Genomic DNA, 22,715 nt, shown 5'->3' on the forward strand with positions numbered 1-22,715 from the left:
TCCTGAGAGTAAATTCCAGGTCCCTGCCCTGATTGTAGAATAAGTTGATACCTTAACAGACATTGAAAAAGGGTCCTTCATCTTCACATGATAATGTATATATTATTTCAATGTATTCTTAATTTAGCTGGAGTTTTACACTAACAAGGTGAGTAACCTGTCACTGCCAAGGGACTTGAGAAGCTTTTCCAGGTAAATATCCAAGAACCGCAGAGTAACAGGAGAGAGAAATTAATTGCAAAATGGCAAGTAATGAGAGGGTGATTCTGCCCATCACATTCTACACTCAGAGAACATGAGAAGCCAGGTGAATCCCAACTGTGTGAAAAACAGGAGAGGAAGAGGCAAGATCGCTGGGATGCTGGGAGCCTTGGAGGTCTTTGCTGCAACACGAGGACCTGGAACTGGGTGGTGTCCTGAAATGTCACGACAAGGGTCAGGACCTTGAGCAATAATTTCACGGATTATACCAGTCTCATTTTTCTGCACCTCCTAGGAAGGAAAGAAAGAGAAAAAAGAATGGCATGTGTTTTTCCAAATGCCATTTTGAAAAATACATGCCTTTTAGTACAGGAACTCTATTACCGGATACAGCAAAACCCTTCAGGCTAGCATTAAGGCTTTTGGAATGCCTTGAGCCGGTTTATGTGCCAGGTTCCAGCCTATATGAAATTGTGCTACAGGACAAAAAATGTGATGTGGTTCATTTTGTCAGTAAGGAGCAGTCTGCAAGGGGAAGAGAGTGAGATTCTGATCCCTTCTTGATAGAAGTGATTTTTCTTGACCTATACGTAAGATTACAAGATAACCAATAGATGCATAGTATCTGTCTGTCTGTCTGTCTATGCCCCTGGGTCATCCCAATTTGTTTTGTATCAATAGTCTCTGAAGGGCATTCAATTCTATCAAATAATAGCGTATCAAAATGGTAGTTCCATGACATCACATGTAAAATAATATTGTGCCATCATGCTGCCAGACAAAAAAGGATTAGTGACAACCCCACCAATAGTCAAAATAAATCAGGGGCTTGAGCCAAAATGCCATATTCAGAGCTGAGAAGGATTGTTTCCCCTTGGTTACATTGGCACAATATGTAGCTTTTTAGTGTGAGGCACAATCCTTGTTCTGGGTTCTTCTAAGCATATATTAACCAGCTACTTCCCTATCATTGCAGTGGCAGAGCACTGGCAGTGCTGCCATCTCCCCTGCTTTTATCTATGTCATGTTTCAGGGCACACTTTGTTTTGAATGTTGTTCATTGTAGTTGAGGGCGAGGTTTGCTCAGAGCTCTTTGGGGAAGAAATCATTAAGTTTTCTATGCCTGTGCCATTCCCTTGCCTGCAAGGCCTCTGGGTGTTACCATAATAAAAATGACTGCATCAAATTTCTAAAGTACTTAAAACAAACGTATGGTATGGGAAGGGGGTTCAACCTTCTTCTGAACTGAGTGATACAGACCACTGTCCCAGCCTGGGTACCACACTGCAAAGACCACTGCTCCAGTCCAGGGAAGCAAATGCTCTACACCTCTGTAACCATAGTCTCTATGTGGCTTTCCCAATACATTTCTTCATAGCACTTTTGTGGATTGTAAAATGGCTCAGGGACATATTAGAGAAATCTCAAGAGTGTGATCTGTATGCAATGTAGATGCGAGCAATGGGATGAATGGATAGAACTGAGTGGGTATTGGAAACAGCAGGGTACTGGAAACAACTAAAACAGCAAGGTATTAGAAAGTGCCAGGACTGAGAGGGCTCTGCATAAATATCTCTGAGCAGTGCCCAGATCTAGATTAGCAAGGGGGGCTGAGGGCAGGCATGAGGGGCATTAACAGACTTATGTTCAATAAAGGAAGTCCAAGGTCATAATATCATGGGGTGAAGCAGTGGGTATTGCTTTATGTGTAACCCACTTGCACATCCCTGCGGTACAGATGCTGCATAGTGTTTATGGCATGGTTCCTGGTTCTGCTGCACACTTTATCTCCAGGACCCAGGGAGATTCCCCACCTGATAGTCACTTAAAGTAACAAAAAAGACCACTTACATCAATAGTTTTAATTATAACTATCTGATCTGCTTCCTTGGCTGCTTTCTCTGAGTTCTTGATGGTCTCGTTGTCCCATTCAACGAAGTTCATGGCCATCATACCTTCCATGGCACTACAGGGAAAGTTGAGGGAAGATGGGGAATTGAGGAAGAGTATGTAGTTGAGAGGAAGAGGACAGTGGAAGGAAGGAGAGGAAGAAAGGATTCTGGTATCAGTGGTATCATAAGTGATGAGCTCGTGAGAGGGGTTAAGTCAGACAGGCCCAGGCATGCAGATGAGGATCGGGGCCTCAGCTCAGCAACATCCCCTTACAATTTTTTCTTGCCCCACCAACTGCCACAGTCCTTAAAGTTTCTACTTCCCTGTCCCCAGAAGCAAGCTCTATAGGAGACTTACTCAGAGGCCTGCTGACCAAGGGCCTGGGCGATGTACTGGATGTCTGGGTACCCCATGCAGCTGGAGATGTTGCTACGAGGATAGTAGAAAAGGAACGCAAGGCACATCTCATTCAAGGTACTGGGTCCCCCCTGCAACAAGACAGGGAAATACAGGGCAACTCAACTTTCCACAAACATGCAATGGGAGCTGTACTCTGCATAATGTAGGCATCAGCCCTTTGAACAAGCACTTTGGCTATCCTGGTCCAAAGTGGGGAGTGCAATTAGGCACAGTCTGTGTTGGTCATTTTGGAAGGCAAAGAGACAGAGAGAACCATAGAGTCTCTTTGTTTAGCAAAATCAACAAAGAAGCCCCTTTGAATACTGCACAATCAAATCCCTTCTTTTCTTCTGCAAGAACACTGCAGCTTCTTGAATTTGATTTTGAAGGATTCCTGTGCCCTTTTCATGGGTGATAAATGCAACAGCCCTCTATGGAAATGCAATGCAAAGGCATCAAAGTGCTAACAAAATGAGCCAGGAAATGCAGCAGATAGCAAACAGATGTGTGCCCTCAACTTAAACTTTGGGTAAAAACAGCTCAAAACTTTTGGAATATAATAAAGAGGGTGGTTTTGGAAGCTGGTCTTAGAATTTTCTTGGTTGCTTGCTGCAGTCGTGTCCAGATGAGCATGGCCATGGGGTTGTGGTGCCACAAACACATCTGTGGCACCATATACCGCACATTTAGAAGTTTTCTGTACTGCAAGGGTGTGCTGCCCGTGTATGCACTGCTCCTCCTTTTTTTTTGCCCCCGCAGGTTTTTTTGGAGCCAGGAGGAAAAGTAGCAGTGGTGCAAGGTGTGTCGCTGCTAATTATCCCCAGGGAACCAAATGTCCATGCTTGTCTGAACGTTCCCTACCTCTCTGATGGGCCAAATGAAATCTGCCTCTGATGAAGTAAACAGAATTTGTTCAACAGTTTTGAACACAAACAGCAGAAGTGTAAAATCCAGTTCCAAGTTGGAACTGTGTGTCCTGACCCCATTTCTAGTTACCAGAGAGTAGGGTTGCCAGACCTCTAGGATTGCCCTGGAGTCTCCAGGAATTAGTTATAAAGCTCCAGGAGACTGCTAAGAGCCACCCAGGAGATACATGATAGCGCATTCATTAAAATATATATTAAATGTTGAATCCAATTTATGTAGTAGTCCAGTGGGTTTTAAAAATGTAATAGTAATGTGCAGTTGCCTTCCTGATGTAAAGTCTATGCACTGTAATCCATAACTGATATGCAGGCACATTTTCATTGTGTGTTGCAGGCTTGTTGGCATTATGGAAACCTCCCAGAATAGATTCAAACAGAGTTGGCCACTCTACATGGGGATGTTCACTCCTCTGTATTGTTCTTACTATCTGCTAAGTGGCATAAGTTAACAGCCATCATTCAGGGGCCATGTTCTCTATTTTAATTTGATGCAACCCAGATTACAAGATCCAAGATGAACTGCTACAGACTTGAGTCTATTTCTTTAACTGGCCCAAGCCAGGCCCTGTCTCAGAATGACTCAAAACCTAGAAGTATTTGGTGTGAGACCCAGCTCAGATTCAAGCACTGCTACTTGTATCCGTCTCTACCATTCAACGTGGAGAACTGCCTAGGGCAGTGTCATTCATTGGGAAGTATAGCTGGGCTTATTTACATGAGACGTTTACTGTGAAGCTGACTAATTAGCTCTGCAGTAAAGTTACAGTATCTACACATGCAGCCCTATTTTAGGCTGCAGTAAACTAATAAACACCGCCATACGATAATACTTGTAACACAGGTACTATTTGTGGTGGTGTTATATAGTGTCCTACAATGTATACGTAGATGTGGATGGGGCTGGTTGGAATATGAGGGTGCTTCAGTATGGGGGCTGCCTTCCAGCTAGTCCTGCACCCTGATCCCCCAGCCAGCATCTTTGCAGGATGTTGAGCTGAGTCAGAGTAGCCCTGGACTGGTAGGCTGACCTCCTGGCCCATCTGTCAGGTGGGGCTGCTCTGACCTGGCTCAGTGTGTTGCAGTCCTGGGTGTACACGTAAATATGGTGTCTAGGAGCACTAAATTGCCATGTCATGAATTGCCCCGGAGTTTATTTTGTTGCAATAACATAACATGCAGATATGTCCACTGATAACCTTTCTAGAACTAGGGCTGGCAAGACCTTCCTGGAGAGTCTCTCCTTTGCCAGGGAGTAGCTGGGGACCTGTGCCTCATTGATGGGGTGAGTGTGCATGTGTGAACAGGCAGCATGTATTCTGCTTTAGTCCCATCCTCACTGCTCTGGGAACAAAGATCTGTCAGTTTAGCACCTTCCAATAGCTCTAAACTGGTCTTAAAGGCAGAGGAAAGTGAGCAAGTAATAAAATCAGGCTTACAAAGGTGATCCCTGTCCTGTCCAAGGTTTCAAAGGTGCATTCCACCAGGATCTCGTCTCCCTGCAGAACACAAAAGGTTCCATGCAGTCAGGGCTGGAAGGGCACAGGGCCTTCCTTCCCCAAGCTGTGCCTGGGGAAGACTGGCTGCTGCCCAGGGGATCTAGGAAACTGAGCAGACAGAGGTTAGAGAACACAGAACGGGATTCACACAGAACTCAGCTTTTCTCAGTGAAACTGTGGTTGCTTGCCTGCTGTTCTCAAATAGGCTGACACTCTAATCCTTCCCAGTTGTCTAAGAGGCTTTTTTTAAATCATCTGCATGGCATTATTGACATTAACACACAGGTAGAAATTCTATCTTGGACACGTACATGCCCAGCTAAACATGTGTGCTCCTTCTGAATGCAAAGTGGCATTTAAGGCCTGAAAATACAGCTGGTTAACTGCATAACTAGCAAGTGTTAGACAGAAAATGAAGCCTTTCCTATCTCTCCCTTCCCCCCTTCTTCCCCCAACAACTGAGGACAGCACATGGCAAGCCAGAGACCAAAGGTATAAGCTCCCTTTTATCATATGGAGTTTTAATTTGCATTTTGCAGACTTCTCAGCACAGCACTCAAACCACTGTGCTGCATGTCAAACATTACCCAAGCTCTTCTCCAGAGCTGCTTTTGAAACTAGCCCTGTAGGCAGCCACAAGAGGGACATCTATAGAAGATATATGGCAACAGCCAGGGGCGTGAGGCTTGGTAAGATTGCTGTTGTCCAGCAAGATGGAGTGAGCATGGGTTTTATCCTACAGCTGGGCTTTCAGTGAGGTTGAAGCTTCTCTTGCACTACTTTGCTCCCATTCATTCCAATGACTATAACATGTAAGGTGCAGAGGCTTAGCTTTAAAAGCAGTGCCCTAACTACTCAGCAGTTGGGGGCAAAAGATGAGAAGGCCCTCCACCACTTAGCTGGTAATGCCTACATATGTAAAGGTTTACATGTGCAAGCTTATGTAGAAAGCAGGATACACATACACCTTACTGACTTAACTAAATAAGATATACAGAGAGCACAAGCTTTCATGAACTCAGGTTTACTTCATCGGATGCTGTGAAAGGAGAAGCATAGAGCAATGTATAAAGGTGAGTGCATAAAGCAGCGTATGCAGCCAGGAATAGAATTGCTACCTGCATATAAGCGTCAAAAAGTGTCATGTAGGTGATCAAAAATGGCTATTTAGATGACCGGGAAGGAATAAAATGCCACCATATATGAGAATAGCAGATTGCAAACCACAATAATACTGAGAAAAGCTGGGTTACTATGTGAAGCTTGTTCTGCATTCTCTGGCCTCTGCCTGCTTTCCCTCTCCCTCCAGACCAGTGCAGCCCAGCCCAGCCAAGACCCAGATCCAAAGAAAAGTGTACTGCTTTGACGATGAGGATTTCTTTCAGATCCCGTGTTTCCTGCAAGTTGAAGTCATACTTATTGTCTGCACAAATGAACCCCAGCTGCTTGCCATTCCTGCCAAGGATAAACAAAAGAAGATTAGATGTGTTTGCATACACTCCTGAGAATGGGAGTGTTGGGGAGAACCATAGGCACTGACTCTGTGGGTGCTTCAGGGCTCAAGAATCTACTGAAAAAAATTAATGGGTCCTCAGCACCCAGGAGTCATGGTCTTTTGGTTTTATATGTTAGATCTCTGTTGTGGCTGCTTGCAGACATTAAAAGAAACAACAAAAAAACAGACTTTACCAGAAGAAGCAGCATGTTACTTCAACCCAGTTCTGCAGCGTCTGTAAAGATTGACCGCTTCACTGGGGTGTTTTGGCACTTGTAGTTAAAGCTGATTCAATCAGCTATTAGAGAAAAGCCCAAAAAAGCTCCACTAAAGCACCTGATCTTTACAGATGCTACAGAGCTGAGTTGAAGTAACATGCTGACTCTTCTGGGCATGTGCAGGGCTCAGCGTGGGAATGTGTCAAGTTTAAAGTAAAGCGTTGTTTTGGTTTTTGGTTTTTTAAGTCTGCAAGAGCCTACCCACAAAAACCAAAGTCAGCACCTATGGGGAGATCTTGCTTCCAGATAAAATATGGTAATAACCAGCTTCTGAATTTTGTCTTAGAAACTCAGCACCTAACTCCCCCAGGACTTTCATTTTCACCCCCAAAACCCACAGTCTGAATTTTGTGCCTCAAAACTTAAAGCCCAAACACTTCTGATCTAAAAACCTCCCACACCCTGAAACTCCAATACTGAATTATTTGTCTTCCTTGCTCACCAAACCTTCAATCATCCCCAAATCCACCCATAATTCTGCATCCCCAAATTCACCCATAATTCTGCATCCTGAAAGTCAAATCATTCATGGTGGACATGGTTTGGGTATTTTTCTGGACCAGCCTCTCAAGCTTTGGAGGTTCCTTCTGAGACTAGTAAAGGCCCACCTCCTCTTTCCTTTATCAGATGAAATTCACCTGGAAGCAGATGCCAGCATAAAACCTGCTCAGCATTTAAACCATCAAAACAGGGCTTAAATTAGGTTAGCCTGGTAAATAGATCATTTGCTGCACAAGGGGGGGAACCTTTCATTTTCTGACTTAGGGCTTTTAGTGAGATATCTAGGCATTGTAGATCTGGTTTAGCAACTGGGGAAGGACTCTGTTGGAGGACTTCTCCCTCTGGTCCATAGACAAGTGGGCTACTCCAGATTCTGAACAAACCCCTCAGGGCTGGAGATGGGCCAGGGTCACAGAATTCACCTCTGAACTCCCCCATGGTACAAGAGTGTCTAGATCTGGGATTCTAGTTTGAGGGGCAGATTCCCTTTTTACATCCTTGTTTCAGAAGGGCTGACACTGGGGACACCCATGGTGGAGGCTCCTTAGATCTTGGCACTCGTTCTGCCACGCAGGAGACTCATGGTCAACTCATGGCTGCACCAGACTGCACTGACAAGCACACATTTGCCATGTGGCTTAGGTTGTAAAGGCAGGTTAGGTTGTAAAACAATGCCTACCCAGAGGAGCTCTGAGAACATTCCCAAGAGGTGGGCCATGGCATACCCACTGCATCTGCTAATTGTCTGGCAAGTGCCCTTTCCCACAGCCCCTTCCCTTGAGCTGATTAACTCACGATGACACAGGAATAACCTTTGCAGCTGGCTCTCATACATGAATGATAAAAGGCACCTCCCATCTTGGTCTGCCTTTATGCATCTGTGCAAAGACCATGTGCAAGCTTTCCCCCAAGGCGCTTGCTCTCTGTTGCTCCAGGCCTCATCTCTGACAGGTTGTTAACCACATTACAGTACAGAAGAGGTGTCAGGTTCCCAGCAATGGGGCAGGTCCGTGTGGGTTACCCTAGGAAAAATATCTTCTTCCACTACTTCCCAGAAGGTAGAGCCCTGCATTAAATTGTTTCCCAGGCCTGGCCAGTGATGATGAAAATGTCTTTTTCTTACCGATACTGGACAACTCTCACTCCTCTCCCAGTCAGGTGGGTGTGCAGCAGATAGCCAAACACATGCATGTCTGGCACTGGTGTCCCATTCATCTGCAGGATACAGAGAAGAGGGTCAAAAATGGGCAGTTGGGTCTGGCTGTGCAGCTCGAGGGTGGCTGTCTTGGGGCCTTTAAGGCCTAGAGGTCTGGCAGCTCATCCATGAATATTGACTGAGTCTGTGAGAGCTGATATCAATCAGCCCCTGTAGAAAGAGGGAGTTCTGAGCCAGGTTTCTTGCAGATATCAGCTCAAGTTGAAAGGCTGGCCAGTAAGAGTTCCTGAAAAATTGTAGACCTTGTTCTAGCCACCTGGGCTTTTGGGGGTTTGCAGCTGGGCCTCATTATATTTTACATATATTCCCCCGCTTGTTCCTAAGGATGTCACTTTTTCTTACTGGTGTAGTTCCCTTTGCCCTCAAGCAGTGATGATATTAACTGGTGCTCTGGTTCTAAGAAGCTTATGCCACTCTGCTAATGCACCTCACCCCTGGCCAGCTCCTCCAGCCCTTGTGCAGCAGTTGGACCAGACTGGTATTAATATGTGCAGAAGCACAGCCAAGGACAGCACCTGAACCAAGTTAGTCTCAGGTATGACCTGACCAAGGTGTAAACCCTGAGCACAAGCAGCAGCACAGGACTTTCCCCAGACTCACCTCCTCAAACTGGCTGCTATTGCAGAGCCCATAGGAATGGTAGGCAGGCGACCCAGGGGGGATGAAGTGGACCGGGAAGGTGAACACCCCTGTTTGCAGAACCCCCATGTCGTACTTCCGTAGATTAGGGGTGAAGAACAGTCGTATCCCCGAGCTGTCAATTAACCCTTTAAAAGCACACATAAGCACTCTCTCAACAACTGCTGTGGCCCCCTGCTCCATTTCAGAGGTGTAGTGTGGGAAGAAAGTGAACCCCTCCTTCTGGCTTCCCTGCTGCAGAACCAGCAGCAAGCAGCAGGAGCAGGCAATGTGTTGCATGCAGTGCAAAGCGTCCGGAGAATTGTAGTTCTCTAGCATGGTAGTGGATTTTGCTGCTGCTAGAGCAAATTCTGTAGTTGGAGAATGCAGGCAGAGGGAGGGGTGGGAGTGCAAGATGCCCCCTCCTCATCCTTCTGGTGCCCCTCTCCTGCTCACCCACCCCATATTATGCTATGGCTCCGCTGTCTCAGGAGTAGTCAATTTTCCATCTTCTGGCTCAATGCTGGTTTGTCTTCAGCCTTCCCATCTCCTCAGCCCCCTGGCATTCCTCTGGTTAAATATCTGCACCCTCCTTCTCACCAGCCTTGTCCTAGACACAAGTGCCTTATCTCCCTCATGCTGCCCCTTCTCCAGCTCTGACATCTCCCTGCTCCCTCCAACTTGTATTTCTAGGCAGTCCTGGCCACTGTCTCCTCCTAGACTTGAAGTCTTCTCCCCTGTCCTTCTGCCAAGGCAGAGCTCTGGTTAGTGGGCAGAACCCGAGGAGGAACTAGAGGTCAGCAGAGGGGGCTGTGTCTCCACCACCGGTTCTGTGCTGCAATGTCGTGGGCTTTGGTGACTGTCTTCATATTAGTTTGTGCTTCAGCTTGCTCTTCTACAGAATGGAGATGGTCAGTTATCCTGATCTACCTGCCATAGCTCTTGTGATGCCACATTTCTGAGAAATGGGAAGTGCTACAGAAGAATATAGTGGTGTGACTATGTTCTCACAAGCTGCTGGTTTTTCTGATACCCAATTCACTCCGTCCACATTAACTCATCTCTTAGACCTAAGTTGGTTACTTAAGCACCCACCTAATGTTACCCCTGTGGGAGCATTAATCTGCAGAGAGTCAGGCATACATTTGATTTCCTTCTGAACCAGAGCCTTAGCAGATTCCTCTCATGTCAGTGGAAGTTGGTCTAATTAAGATGAGAGGGTATTTCCTTTGGGAGGTGGTTTCTAGTGTATAGGGAAGTGAGAGAACACAGGGATGGCATTCATGAGTCTCAGTCAACAGTCTTTTCTCCCACCTGTCAGCAAGTCAAAATTGCTGTAGTGAATTTCCAGCCGGATATATTGAGGATCCAGGGGTGTCCCTATGGAGATTCCAGTGTCATCAGGGAACGTGTAGTCCTAGTTAGAGCAGAAAAGAAGAAAAGAAGGTTATCATGCAGGGGTTATGTTTCAATTCCACACAGGGTCTTCCTGCCCTGCAGAAAGCAGGACAATTACATAGGAGTCCTGATTTTCATGTGCCAAGAACTAGTTTCTGATTGGGAAGCAGAATTTTCTTTCCATAGGTAATTCCAGCATTTCATTTAAATTACAAGTGAAAATAAAAGGAATCAAAGTGTTTTAATCAGAGCTTGTCAAATATCTTTGACAAAGAATGTATTTTGACATCCATCAACTCGTACATCCATCCATTCATCATAGAAATAGCTATATTCCATGAAAGGCAAAGTGAACATCTCAAGGCAAATGCTGAATACATCTGTGCAGCACTAGACATTAGGAGTTGTTAACCCCAAAACACTGTTTTCACACAAGAACCAATTTGCTTTTCCTTAGCTTTCTCTTCTTATTTCCTTATGCTGGAAAAAAATGAGATATGGAAACTAAAATAATGGAGGTCACAGACAAGGAATATGGGTGACTCTCTTTGCTGTATACAGCGATACAAAATCAAGGGAGCTTTAGTGAACTTAATGGCAAACATTTTATACAGATCAAATGACAAGTCTTCTTCTGGGACATATTATTAACTGGTGGAACTCCCTGATCCAGGGTGGCATTGAGAGAAATGCCTGAAAGGGTTCAGTGCCTGAAAGGGATTTGCCATATGCAAGACAGTGACAGGTACTAGGACAAACATTTCCAGAACCATTATTCCTTCTGCGTGCTTTAGGGGTTCAGCAGAGAGCTGCAGTGCCTGGTAGGAGAAGATTCCCCAGGGGGTAACACTCCAGAATTAAATGCCATAATGAACTTGTGTGACGAAAGAGCCTCGGCCTTTACAGCCAAAAATGAATCATGCAATAAATCAGACAGACTTACCCCTCCTCCAACAGCCCAGCCCACAAGCACCTGAGAGCACAGGGCAAAATCTGGATCAGCTCCATAGCAGTCGCTGACACCACTGGGTAACACGCTAGCATTGCCACAGGCATAGACCAGGATGTGATGGATCAGGGTTACATTATGAGGTGTTATCACGGGTGCAAACTGTAATACAAAGGACAATTCAGAGACAGTTACCTTGAACCCTGTAACTCTTTTCCAGGTTTCTGAAAGGTGTAGTTAGGAGAGACTTGGTCAGAGGAATATGGGTCTGTTCTGCAGAAAGAGAAATCACCTTATGTGCTGGGCCTATGGTGGGGGCGGGGGGATTTCAGAAAGCAATCATGTAAGCAGAATTTACATCTTCCTCTGATGTGCCTGGCACTGGGCATTGTTAGAGGCAGGACAAGCTGGGCCATGGATTTGACCTGGTGCATGTTTCCAGACTAGAGATTTCACTCATTTTCATAGATTCATAGATATAGGGTCGGAAGGGAACTTGCAGATCTCCTAGTTTAACTCCCTGCCCTGGGCAGGAGAGAAAACTGGGATCAAATGACCCCAGCCAGGTAATTGTCAAGTCTCCTCTTAAAGACCCCCAAGGTAGGAGCCAGCACTACTTCCCTTGGAAGTTGGCTCCAGATCCTAGCCGCCACGACACTGAAGTAGTGCCTTCTAATGTCTAGTCTGAACTTACACTCTAACAATTTATGGCTGTTAGTCCTTGTTACTCTGAGAGGCGCGCGGGAGAACAAGGTCTCTCCCATTCCCCACTGGTCCTCCCTGATAAGTTTATAGACAGCCACCAGGTCCTCTCTCAGCCTTCTCTTGTGAAGGCTGAACAGATTAAAGTCCCACAGCCTCTCCTCATAGGGTCTGTCCTGTTGTCTCCAGATCATGCGAGTGGCCCTCCTTTGGACCCTCTCTGTTGTCCACATCCCTCTTGAATGCTGTCCACATTCTTCCTGAATTGTGGTGCCCAGAACTGGACACAGTACTCCAACTGCGGCCTGACCAGTGTCACATAGACGGGGAGGATCACCTCCTTGGACCTGCTTCTGATGCATCTGTGGATGCACGACAAGGTGCGGTTAGCCCTACTGACCGTGTTCTCACATTGGCGGCCCATATTGATTTTGGAGTCAATAATGACTCCAAGATCTTTTTCTGCCACCGTGCTCTCAAGAAGGGAGTTTCCCAGCCTATAGGTATGCTGCTGGTTCCTACTGCCCAAGTGCAGCACCCTGCACTTGCCAGTATTGAATCCCATCCTATTCTCATTTGCCCACCCCTGTAACCTGTCCAGGTCCCACTGTATCCTGTCCTTCCCTTCTAGCATGCCCACCTCACCCCAAATCTTAGTGTCGTCCGCGAATTTAAACAAGGTGCTTTTTACCCCCTCGTCCAAGTTGCTAATAAAGAAATTGAACAGTGTGGGCCCAAGGATCGAGCCCTGGGGGACTCCACTGCCCACTTCCCTCCAGGTCAAATATGACCCATCCACCACCACTCTGTGTGTGTGGCCCCTCAGCCAATTTGCTATCAATCTGACTGTGTAGGTATCAATGCCACAGTCACCTAGCTTTTTAATGAGAATGGGGTGGGAGACAGTGTCAAAGGCCTTCCTGAAGTCCAGAAAGACTACATCCACCGCGACACCTGCGTCCAATAATATTGTGACCTGATTGTAGAAGGCAATCAGGTTGGTCTGACAGGACCTGCCCCTAATGAAACCATGATGGTTGCCCTTGAGCATCATCCCTGCTGCTGGCCCATCGCAGATGTGCTCCTTGATAATCTTCTCAAGGAACTTCCCCGGGATTGAAGTAAGACTAACAGGCCTACAGTTGCCCAGGTCCTCCGTCCTCCCTTTTTTGAAGATGGGGACCACACTGGCCCTCTTCCAGTTGTCCGGCACCTGGCCAGAGCACTACAAGTGCTCATAAAGCTGCACCAGGGGCCCCGCGATAACCCCTGCCAGTTCCCTCAACACCCTGGGGACTATAGACCAAATGGAGAAGGGATCATTGAAGATATTGAAACTCTTCTCTTTCCCTCCATTTGACACTTCAGTTAAAGACTGGAAACGGTGTTATGCCACAGCTTGGTAGATTCCAAGACTCAGCAGCCCTTGTGTACCTGAGGAGTTGGACCATGTATTTCCTTGCAAAGGCTCATCTAGACAGGATTTACTGCAAGAGCCCAATCATATGAAGTGTTGAGTACACTCAATGACCACTAATGGCAAAGAAGGTGCGCAGTACCTCTCTGCTGGCACTTCCCAGTTGGCAGTCAGGCTTATCGTTTGTTGGGTAGTTGTCCAGACTCTTGAAAAATCATACTCTTTTATGGAATTTATTAAAGAAAGTTTGATTTTTTTTAATCTCCTTGATTTGTTCCAGAACTTTGACTTCATGCAATTCCAATTAAAAGGCTATTTTTTAAATAAAAAAATTAAAAAAGCAAAACCGTGACTGTTTGTAGAACAGACATAGCTGATGGAACGTCAGGATCATGTTTGGCTTATGGACCTAAACAAAAACTGGGCTGTAAAAATGACTAGTTTTGCATTTTAAAGACAGGTTTCTAGTCATTCCTGAGGGTAAGAACCGAGGCCCTTGTATCTTTTCCAAAACTCAGATAGTCTGAAGTTTGGTCACTGTTCACAGACATGGAGATGAAGCCAAATACAGTGGGGTGCTCCCATTGTGGAATCATCCTATTAAAGTTAACTAGATTGGCAACAGGCTTTGATACGGCCTCAGAGACTCTCGGAAATGTACAAGGTTCTCTGAAAGGCAGAGGGGCTGGGTTCTCCCAGATAGACAGACTCTGAAGGAAACCTTTCCCCTCCTCTGTTTGTTAGTACCCAGGGTACTGGGTTACCTTGTAGATATGGTGTTTCTTCTTAACCATGGGCAGTGGGAGAAATGTGCAGGCATAGGTGGTTTCTTCAACAGGGACGTGAAACTGGAAGACAGCAGAGACACACAAAACCTGTCAATCACCACCAGTGATCCAGGCAGTAACCTCCGAAGACTGTAGGAAAGTCCCAGGGAACCAGGATGAGAATAGGGCCCATCACTTCTTGGCATGAGGAGACAGGGACAATGCTCCATCCCAACTCTTGACCTTCCATTGGGGATGGACAATTTACAGCATTTGCAGTGCTGAGGCACCCTCCATTCTGTGTCTGGCCCCAAGCAAACCCTTTCCCAGCACTAAGCAATGGCAGCAATTGCATGATTAGCATGTAGGTCAAAACAATAGTGCACTTTACTACTACTATCTGCCTCTCCTGACCATTTCATCCTGTGATACTGCTATGGCTCCCTCACAGATCCTTGCACACCTTTTATCCTCCCTTATTAATAGCCGACAAGACCTAAGAAAACCTTGTCTATCGCTTTGTGGCCATCCTCTGCCTTCATTACACTCTTCACTCCCAGATTCTCACTTTCTTTTCCTCCTTTGTGCAAGAAAATGTCACTATCTTCCTGAGGCAGCTCAGTGCTGGAAGTGTTCCCTACTCTAACTCTGACTCCTGTCATCCTCCTTGATGGTGTATGAGTTCCCTCCTCCTGCTCACGGTGTATTGATTGGCTTCATTCTTCATTGTTTTGTCACTAATAATGGCAATGTACTAAGAACTTCGGTTAATATAGCAGCTAGCATACAAGATGACGGGTTTTTTTTCTAAGAGTCAAAGCCCCAAAATGGGGCCTATGCCTCACTTACCAGCCTGCCTCTTCTCCATGAGAAGCTTACAGTTTCCAGAAGCAGTGACACAAAGATAGCAATACATACCTTGGGATCACTGCCTACACATATGCATGTGTATAAGACATTAGCACAACCTTAATGATACAACAAGCTACGAGCACTACAGAACATGCTTTATCAACTAAAATTCCCATCAGAGGAACACTCCTGAGATCTGAACCACATTTTCTGTCTGTTAGTAATTTTATTCTTGTGACAGCAATTAGTCTGATCCCTGACTAGATCACTGGGCTAAAGAAAAAGGAAATCAACCTATAACAAATGTAGCACTCAATTGCCCTCCACAAAACTACCCCCTCACCCCACTTGATGCTGTGCCTATCTGTCCATGCCCATGTTTGTCAAGGTTATCCAGGCACATGCATCTGCTCTACTTCACCCAGAGGTGCGGGAAAGGGAGAATTTTGTGTCAAGGGGATGGGAGGTTCTGTGGTCAGGCACTCACATCAGTTAGCTTCAGGTCGTAGGTATAAAAGATTTGGGGCTCATGCAGATTTTCAGGGTTCATGAACCGCATCAAGAAGAGCGACTTGATAGACCTCTGGCCTTTGAAGAACTCGACTGTGTCGTCTGTTCCAAAGGCAGATACCAGACGCTCTGTGTCCCTCTGCAACAAAAGCAGCAGTCAGTTGAAAAAACTTCCTCATTTGCTCACACCTGCAGCAAATTGTGTCACATTGACATCCATGCACACAGTGAACTTGCTAAAGAACAAGAACCCACATGCCAAAGCATGCCACACCTTATACCCCAATGCACATGTTAAAACACAACCTACTTATTACATGCATACAACTAAAAATACCTAAACACCTCCTAAGGTGCATATACATTACACACACTGAAACCTTGACAGGTACACATGTACATAACACACATCATATGTCAAAGCAATACACAATGCAACAGCAGAAAAATCTCTTTTGTACACAGACTTGCACTCCTTTCCTATATGGAGGACCAGCTGGTAGGAAAATCTTCCAGAAATTATCTTACAAATGCAATCCACAATCACATCACACACAGCACACACAAAGAATGTTTAAAGAGCTGATGAGTAAAAGAGAAGAAGTTGAAGATCACAATAAAAATGATAAGGATTTGGTAAAATCTTTAGGTTACATAGAGGGATAGGAACAGTAATCTCTCTCTCTTTTTCTGAAAGGAGAGTTGAAAAAAGTTTGTGTATGTATGTGGACACATGGTCACCCTTTCTAGTGCATGTGTGTATATGTATGTATGCACAGACATGCTAGTGGTGGTTGTGTGTGCATATGTATATACTCATGCTAATATATACATTATCTGTATTATATGCAGAGAATGACAGTTTCCTTCCTTTTGGAGACTGATTTATTATGTATGTGTGGTATGGGGGTGGGGGTGGGGGATTCTTGCTTTACCGTAATATCTCTATCATTTGGGTCACATGTGAAGCAGTAGCGCTTGAAACGCATTGTGGTGAAAGTTTCATCCTCTGTCAGCGACAACAGCTGGTAGTCTTGGCTCTCGTCCTCCTTAATGGTTCTCTCATCCACAACGTGCCAGTCCTGGAGAAGACATAGGGAGGGGGAAAGTCCAAAAAGGAAGCAGCTTGGAGGGGAGACAGATATTTTCTCCTCACCTCCAGAAAACATTTATTCGTTTCTTAGAATAGCACTGATGAGAACTGAATAATTGTTAAAATGTTTGGGCCATTTCAAAGCCTCTCGGCCTTCACTGCTAATTTCCTAAAAGTGAGGGAAAACATGAATCACATTAGTCAGTCATAGTCCATAGACAAGTAGTGCTCTGCACAGAACTTGCTGGATACGTCCACCTTAATAGTGAGACTTTCTCACATAAGCAATTGCTGCTGTTGCCAGAAGAATGTTAGGTGATTTCCAGTCCAGCTGCTACAGGGCTAAGATCAGCACAGATGACTTACCTGACTGGTACAGTAAATTAGTGCACCATGTGCTCTGGGCTGCCACATCTGGATGCTGCTAATACCCATGCTTTTCATCTAGGTCAGCTCCACTGCACTCACAGACCCTCTGTGCTTCCCACACTATGAAAAAATTTGAGAACAAGTCTTCTCTTTGAAATTAACAAAAAGCAAAATTTCTAAGGACAGGGAAGCCTTGGTTCCCCATAAAGTTCATTATCCCACTCCTATCCTATTCCAGATTGAGCAGCCTGATCTCTCTTCTCTATTATCTCTAGACTTGGGGGATATTTTTCTTGTAATAAGTACAGGCTTTTTAAATGAAGCACATTCAAAGTCCATGTTCTTGTCAAATGGGTCTGCCTCTTCTGTTGATCAGGACTGTGAAAGTGTTCACATGGGAACACACAAAAATAGATTCCCTAGTCCCTCTCCCCTTCTCCCCTCTGTAAGTGTCAGTCCCAGGCAGGGGTGTATCACAGAGTAAAGGAGAACAGATTGATAGATGCTCTGTGTCACTATATTGGCAGCATGCCTCTGCTCCTTAGGGAGGTTGGTCAAAAACCCAGCTGCAGCTGTTACTGCATTTCCTCATCTCCAGCCTGGCATTCTTTTTTGTTCATTTTCATCCCCAGTTAAAGCCTCCTCAAGATCATTCAACACCAACTCTTTCCCATTCTGGGACTCCGATTACAGAGGGAGACCGTGGACTGTGAAAATGTACCTCTGTTTTCTACGTTTTTAAGTTCCCATTTGTGTTGTGCTATTCACAGTGTTCAGGCAAAAATGAACAGTTCCCAAGATGAGCTAGGCAAGGTTCAATAAGGAAATCCGGCATTTAAAAAAGAAAGATAATAAGTTGGCAAAGGGAAAAAACAAAACAAAACAAATCCCTGCCCTTGTGAAGTAGAAAGAAAAATTATTAAGATGGGTGGGGAATGGGGAGCCAGGAATAGATACAGAGACAATGAAACATTCACACACACACAAAAAAGAAAAACTCCAGCTTATATGGGAAACACACTTAAGTATCCTTTCCCTCTCAATTGCCTGTTGTTCCCTACCCCCCGTTCAGTTGTCCCACTGATAGAAGGACTGTTCTTGTGGGGTATATAGATCTGCTGTATTGATAACTGCCTGTGCTTTCCATGTGCTCAGTTTCTGGTAGAGTTGCGAGAATGAATGGATAGTATACAACAATACATTCTCTGAAAAGATAGATTCAGAGGCACTGAATCTATTTATGAATGAGAGTTGAATTTGATGAATAGTTTTGACAGAAATAATGGGATGGGGGGGAGAGTTCTGAACATGTTTAAATGTTTGTTTGACATTTTTGTATTATTTCATTTTGACTTTTTAATTGTTGAGACTTTTCAACCTTTTTATTTCAAAACTGCACTTTTCTTAAAATTGATTTAAATTTAAAGAAAGAAAAAGAGAGAATGAAATGGGGTAAATAAGATGGCAAGGAAAGAGATTTTGTTTCAGGTTGAATGAAGTTTCCAATTGACCCAAACAATTTTTGCTTTTCATTTTATCATAAAACCTGAAACAATGCTAATTCAATTCTATCTAAACAGATTTTCCCCATAGTTATTTGGTTTAGCTACTGAAGTGAAAAATCCATTGTTTGCCCAGACCTACTTTCTGGACCTGCAAAAGAAATTGAAAAGTCTTTTGTGTCTCACTAGTGCTTTCTCAGCCATCCATATAGCATTTAAATTACATCATCCAGTGGTTTTGGGTGCCTCACAGTTTAGGAAGAAATCATAAAACATCTGAAAGAAACATGATTTGAAAATTGCAGTCACTGTAAGAAGTATTTAACAACCAAGCATGGAAAACATATCTAGTTTTAAGTTCAAACAGATACCAGCTAAGTAGAATGATTTTATTTTTTCAGCCTGCAAAGCCTGATCAATGTTATGCAAAATTGTTTCTGACTTTAGATAAAATTAAGCTTTTCAGCTTTCAAGGGGGCTTTATGATGGCTGGCAACATGATACATTTTTCTGTAAGTAACACCCAAAGCTTCACAAAGTTCCTATTCACGATATGTACTTCATAGTAAAGATGGGCCAAAAGGGACACTACATTTTTCAAAGCCAAATCCCAGACAGGGCTGGTTGAACTCTGGGTTCCCTATCCAAACTATCAGTCTTTTGGTGAGAAAGCCAAAATAAAAGCAACATTTTTTTTCCTTCTCTATGAGGGCCAAACTGCAGTGGTTTTGATTTGGCAAAAGTTAATCAACTGGGTTTGTCCTGGGAAAACTCAGAAGCAGGTTTGCACACCAGCTGCTTTTTATCTCTACTGTCAAGGTTGACAATATGTTAAGTCTGTAGGAAATTTGATAAAATGTTCCAATTTTAACTGATCTCAAATCTGATCTCCAAAAACTCAAATCACAGGAAGTGGAACTGACAGAACAAATGGCATCAAAATCTACAGGGACTAAACCATGGGTGATTACCCTCATCTCTTGTTTTAGCCATTGTAGGTCTTGGAGTGGCAGAGTAGGGACATATATGTCACCATATGTTGGTAATCAAAATCCTGCAGTGCTTTTAGGGGTATTTCTCAGTGGGGAGGCATTTGAGATGTGAACCTAACTGTACACTGATTCCATGGGTGTTGGTTCATGCGTACATGACTGTGCATTAGCAGAACCATACTGCTTCTGGAGCATCCAACGAACTAATGGTGGGAAACTGCCTCAGTCATGTATACCTTTCAGGCTGTGGTTCCAGCCCACAGCGGTTTATGCCTACAACCCAGGGTGTTCAGAATACATAGCAGAAAGTTTTCAACTTACAGAGAAATAGATGCTGCCGTTGGGAAAGACACCACCAATCACAAGGTCAGATCCAGGCAGCTGTCCATGAGGGGTGATTCCAAATGCCACCCAGCCAGTTGTCCGAACCTGTACTTCAAAGATGATCATGTCTTCATCAAGGCCCCAGGACAGGTGCACCTGGTGTGAGTGGTCAAGGAAAGTGGAGAATTTCAGTGGCGAAAGTGAGGACTGGCTCAAACAAGGGCATGGTATTGACCAAAGGAAGAACAGACTCTTGATCCAAAGGAGGCTTATCATCTTTCTTGGGAGCAGGACAACCTCCTTCTCTTGCTGATCCCCTAGGCAGCTGCTCAGAGGTGACCAGATCCAGCTTATATGGGAAACTGGTGAAGTTGGGCCTGATGCCAGGGAGGAGGGGCAGTAGCTGTTGTTCTTCCACATCCAGTTTAACTGATGGGGAAAAGCTGACACTTTATATAATCTGCCCTGGCACCCAGCCCAGGGGAGACTGATATCAAGCTGCCCCTTTATGTGCTCATGTCACAAGAGATGTAAGAGCTCTGTGGCCCCTCCTAAGAGCCAATGAGACATCTACAATCCCACTTACTACTCCTGTGGGTGCAGGGATCCTGGCTGCAGGTACACAGGAAAAGGACTCTGCTTACTGGCCCTTCTGTCTGGGGCATATATGTCAAAATGAGCACTTCATTAGGACCACTCCATTGTCAGTTGCAATGACCATTTCCAGATCCAAATGAGTCCTAGTGCAGTTCCTCATCTGAAAAACCACCAGTGTGAGGGGCACCTTCTATGGCAGACTCAGGAGAGAGGCAATGAGCTGCATAGACTACTTTCCCCTCCTGGAAATCAGCCCTTGCTGTATAATATCCTTAGTAACAACAGCAGCTCCTGAAAAACTGCATTGAATTGACACACAGTGAGCTAGGGAGAGTCAGAGTTGCATATTTCCTACTTTTGAACTTATCCTCCCTACTCACTGGTTTGACTGAATCCTCCCTCCTGCCTTGTCTTGTTGGCTCTAGGCTCCTCACTGCAGGGATGGTCCTTTACTCTGTGATCTCTTGGAGGCATGTTGGAGTCTCCATTGCTAAAAATTGTTGAGTCTATACCAGACATCTTTCTGAAGATGTACTATTGTACAGAACAGAAGCCAGCAATGTGGGGCAGGACTTTCTGGAGGAATTCTGTGTCTTGAGTCAGGCAGAAGACAAGCTACATAATAATAGTTGTCTCTTCTGCTTTGGAGTCTATGAGTCTATGCAGCAACCAGCACAGTGGAGACTCCCTTATGGGCAGTACCACAAACAGTGACAAGAGAAATAATGGCAATAATGTTGAGGAGGAGGATGCACAAGGAGCCTGCCAGACAGCTGGAATTGCACTGCAGGCAGTTCTCAGACTTACGACACAATTGGTTCCTGACAGCCACCTCTTAAGTCGAAACGTTGTAACTTGGAACCAATTTTTTCATAAGAAACAATATTATAAATGGAGGATTTGTTCCTGAACCAAGGCCCAATACCCTAATTTCACCAAAAATACCCCAGGATTTTGTACTCTATCAATTATAGATGAGTAATATAACTACATTAATGTATTTATATTGTAAATAGAAATCATATTGACTTGGAAGGACTTCTTTGAGGTGACTTTGCTGGACTTTTTGAAGGGCTCTTGGTTGGACTTTTGAAGGGTTCTTGGCTGGAGTCTTGTCAGGAGCCTTGGCTGCAGTTTTTTCTGGAGTCTTGTCTGCTTTCTTAATGAAAGTGTCCAAGGCAGTTTGGACAGATGTTCTCCAGGAAGATGAGCGATGCAGCGAACTTGTTCGCTGCTGTGGCATGGTGTTGCATTAGATCAAGTGTTGTAAAGTCAAAACTGACAACATAAAGTTGAAACAGGGTGTCAATTTATAAACGTTGTAAGTGCAAAATGTTGTAACTCGAAACGCTGTAAGTTGAGAACTGCCTGCATGAAGTATTTTGCACAAGTGAAATTTGGGAAAAGAACATAAAGGAAAGGGTGTGTTGTCTGGTCCTTGAGCAAAGTTCTTGGTAAACAGAGTAAATAGCAGCGTGTGTGAGAGGACACCATGCAAACACTGTGACCTTACAAGAAGTCTTACAGTGTGCAGATAGTGGCCAAGCGCCCCAGTAACCGCCAGTTCAGACAGGCAGTGACTTGGATCCCTTTTAGTCTTTAGTCCCATCTCCAATTTGTTCAGTTGCATAACCCACTGTGAGCTGTTCCTCACTTTGTGACCCATTACAGAGGTTGGAGCGGGGCAGGGGGGTGGGGTGCTCATACGTGCTACAAGGTGGGTATTTCTTTCTTTACACTTCCTGGAAAGGCCTAGAAGAGCCCATCTGTGTTAATCTGAATTCCTTAAACAGACAGACAACAGAGAAGGAGGGGCCTCTAATCTGATTCTCGGGGACAGGATTTAAGTGGATCATATTCCACACGTTTTTCTTGGATCCAAGGTTGTTTTGCAGACAATACTATTATGGGCAGTGAATGTGTCCACAGTCCCTTTTTACTTACAAAACTATACTGTTGTGCAATGCAGCATCTGTAGTATTCTCTGCTCAAGGTGGACCTGAGGCACTGCACTGTAGGTACGACACAGAGCTCAGGGACACTGGCAGAGCTATTCGAGGAATTCAAGGCTGAGTTAATAGAGGATGCTACATGCAAGGGGTAGAGGGGCACTGGCAGAGCTCTGCAGGGAACCCAGGGTTGAGATAGCAGGAGGGCTGCAGAGCAGGAATGAGGGGACTAGCAAAGCTTTGTGGATATGTGCACATGTACATTGATGTC

The 22,715-nt window shown here is 44.8% G+C and overlaps 2 protein-coding genes across 2 annotated transcripts in view; one reads left to right on the forward strand and one right to left on the reverse strand.

The window, feature by feature from the left end:
- Positions 1 to 22,715, forward strand: part of LOC106737887 (C-type lectin domain family 2 member L) — a 97,367-nt gene that overhangs the window by 67,785 nt on the left and 6,867 nt on the right. The gene's annotated exons all lie outside the window — the stretch shown is intronic.
- Positions 712 to 20,969, reverse strand: LOC102574650 (putative DBH-like monooxygenase protein 2). The gene is made up of 14 exons (XM_019488523.2): positions 20,949 to 20,969; positions 19,896 to 20,054; positions 16,554 to 16,700; positions 15,596 to 15,757; positions 14,254 to 14,337; positions 11,365 to 11,532; positions 10,338 to 10,440; positions 9,006 to 9,172; positions 8,313 to 8,404; positions 6,274 to 6,370; positions 4,856 to 4,915; positions 2,452 to 2,582; positions 2,053 to 2,167; positions 712 to 726 (listed from the first exon to the last, which is right to left on the reverse strand). Exons 1-14 carry the CDS (start codon positions 20,967 to 20,969, stop codon positions 712 to 714), a joined length of 1,521 nt encoding a protein of 506 aa, XP_019344068.2.

Source organism: Alligator mississippiensis, chromosome 4, assembly GCF_030867095.1.
Source record: "Alligator mississippiensis isolate rAllMis1 chromosome 4, rAllMis1, whole genome shotgun sequence".
Classification (NCBI taxonomy): Eukaryota; Metazoa; Chordata; order Crocodylia; family Alligatoridae; genus Alligator; species Alligator mississippiensis.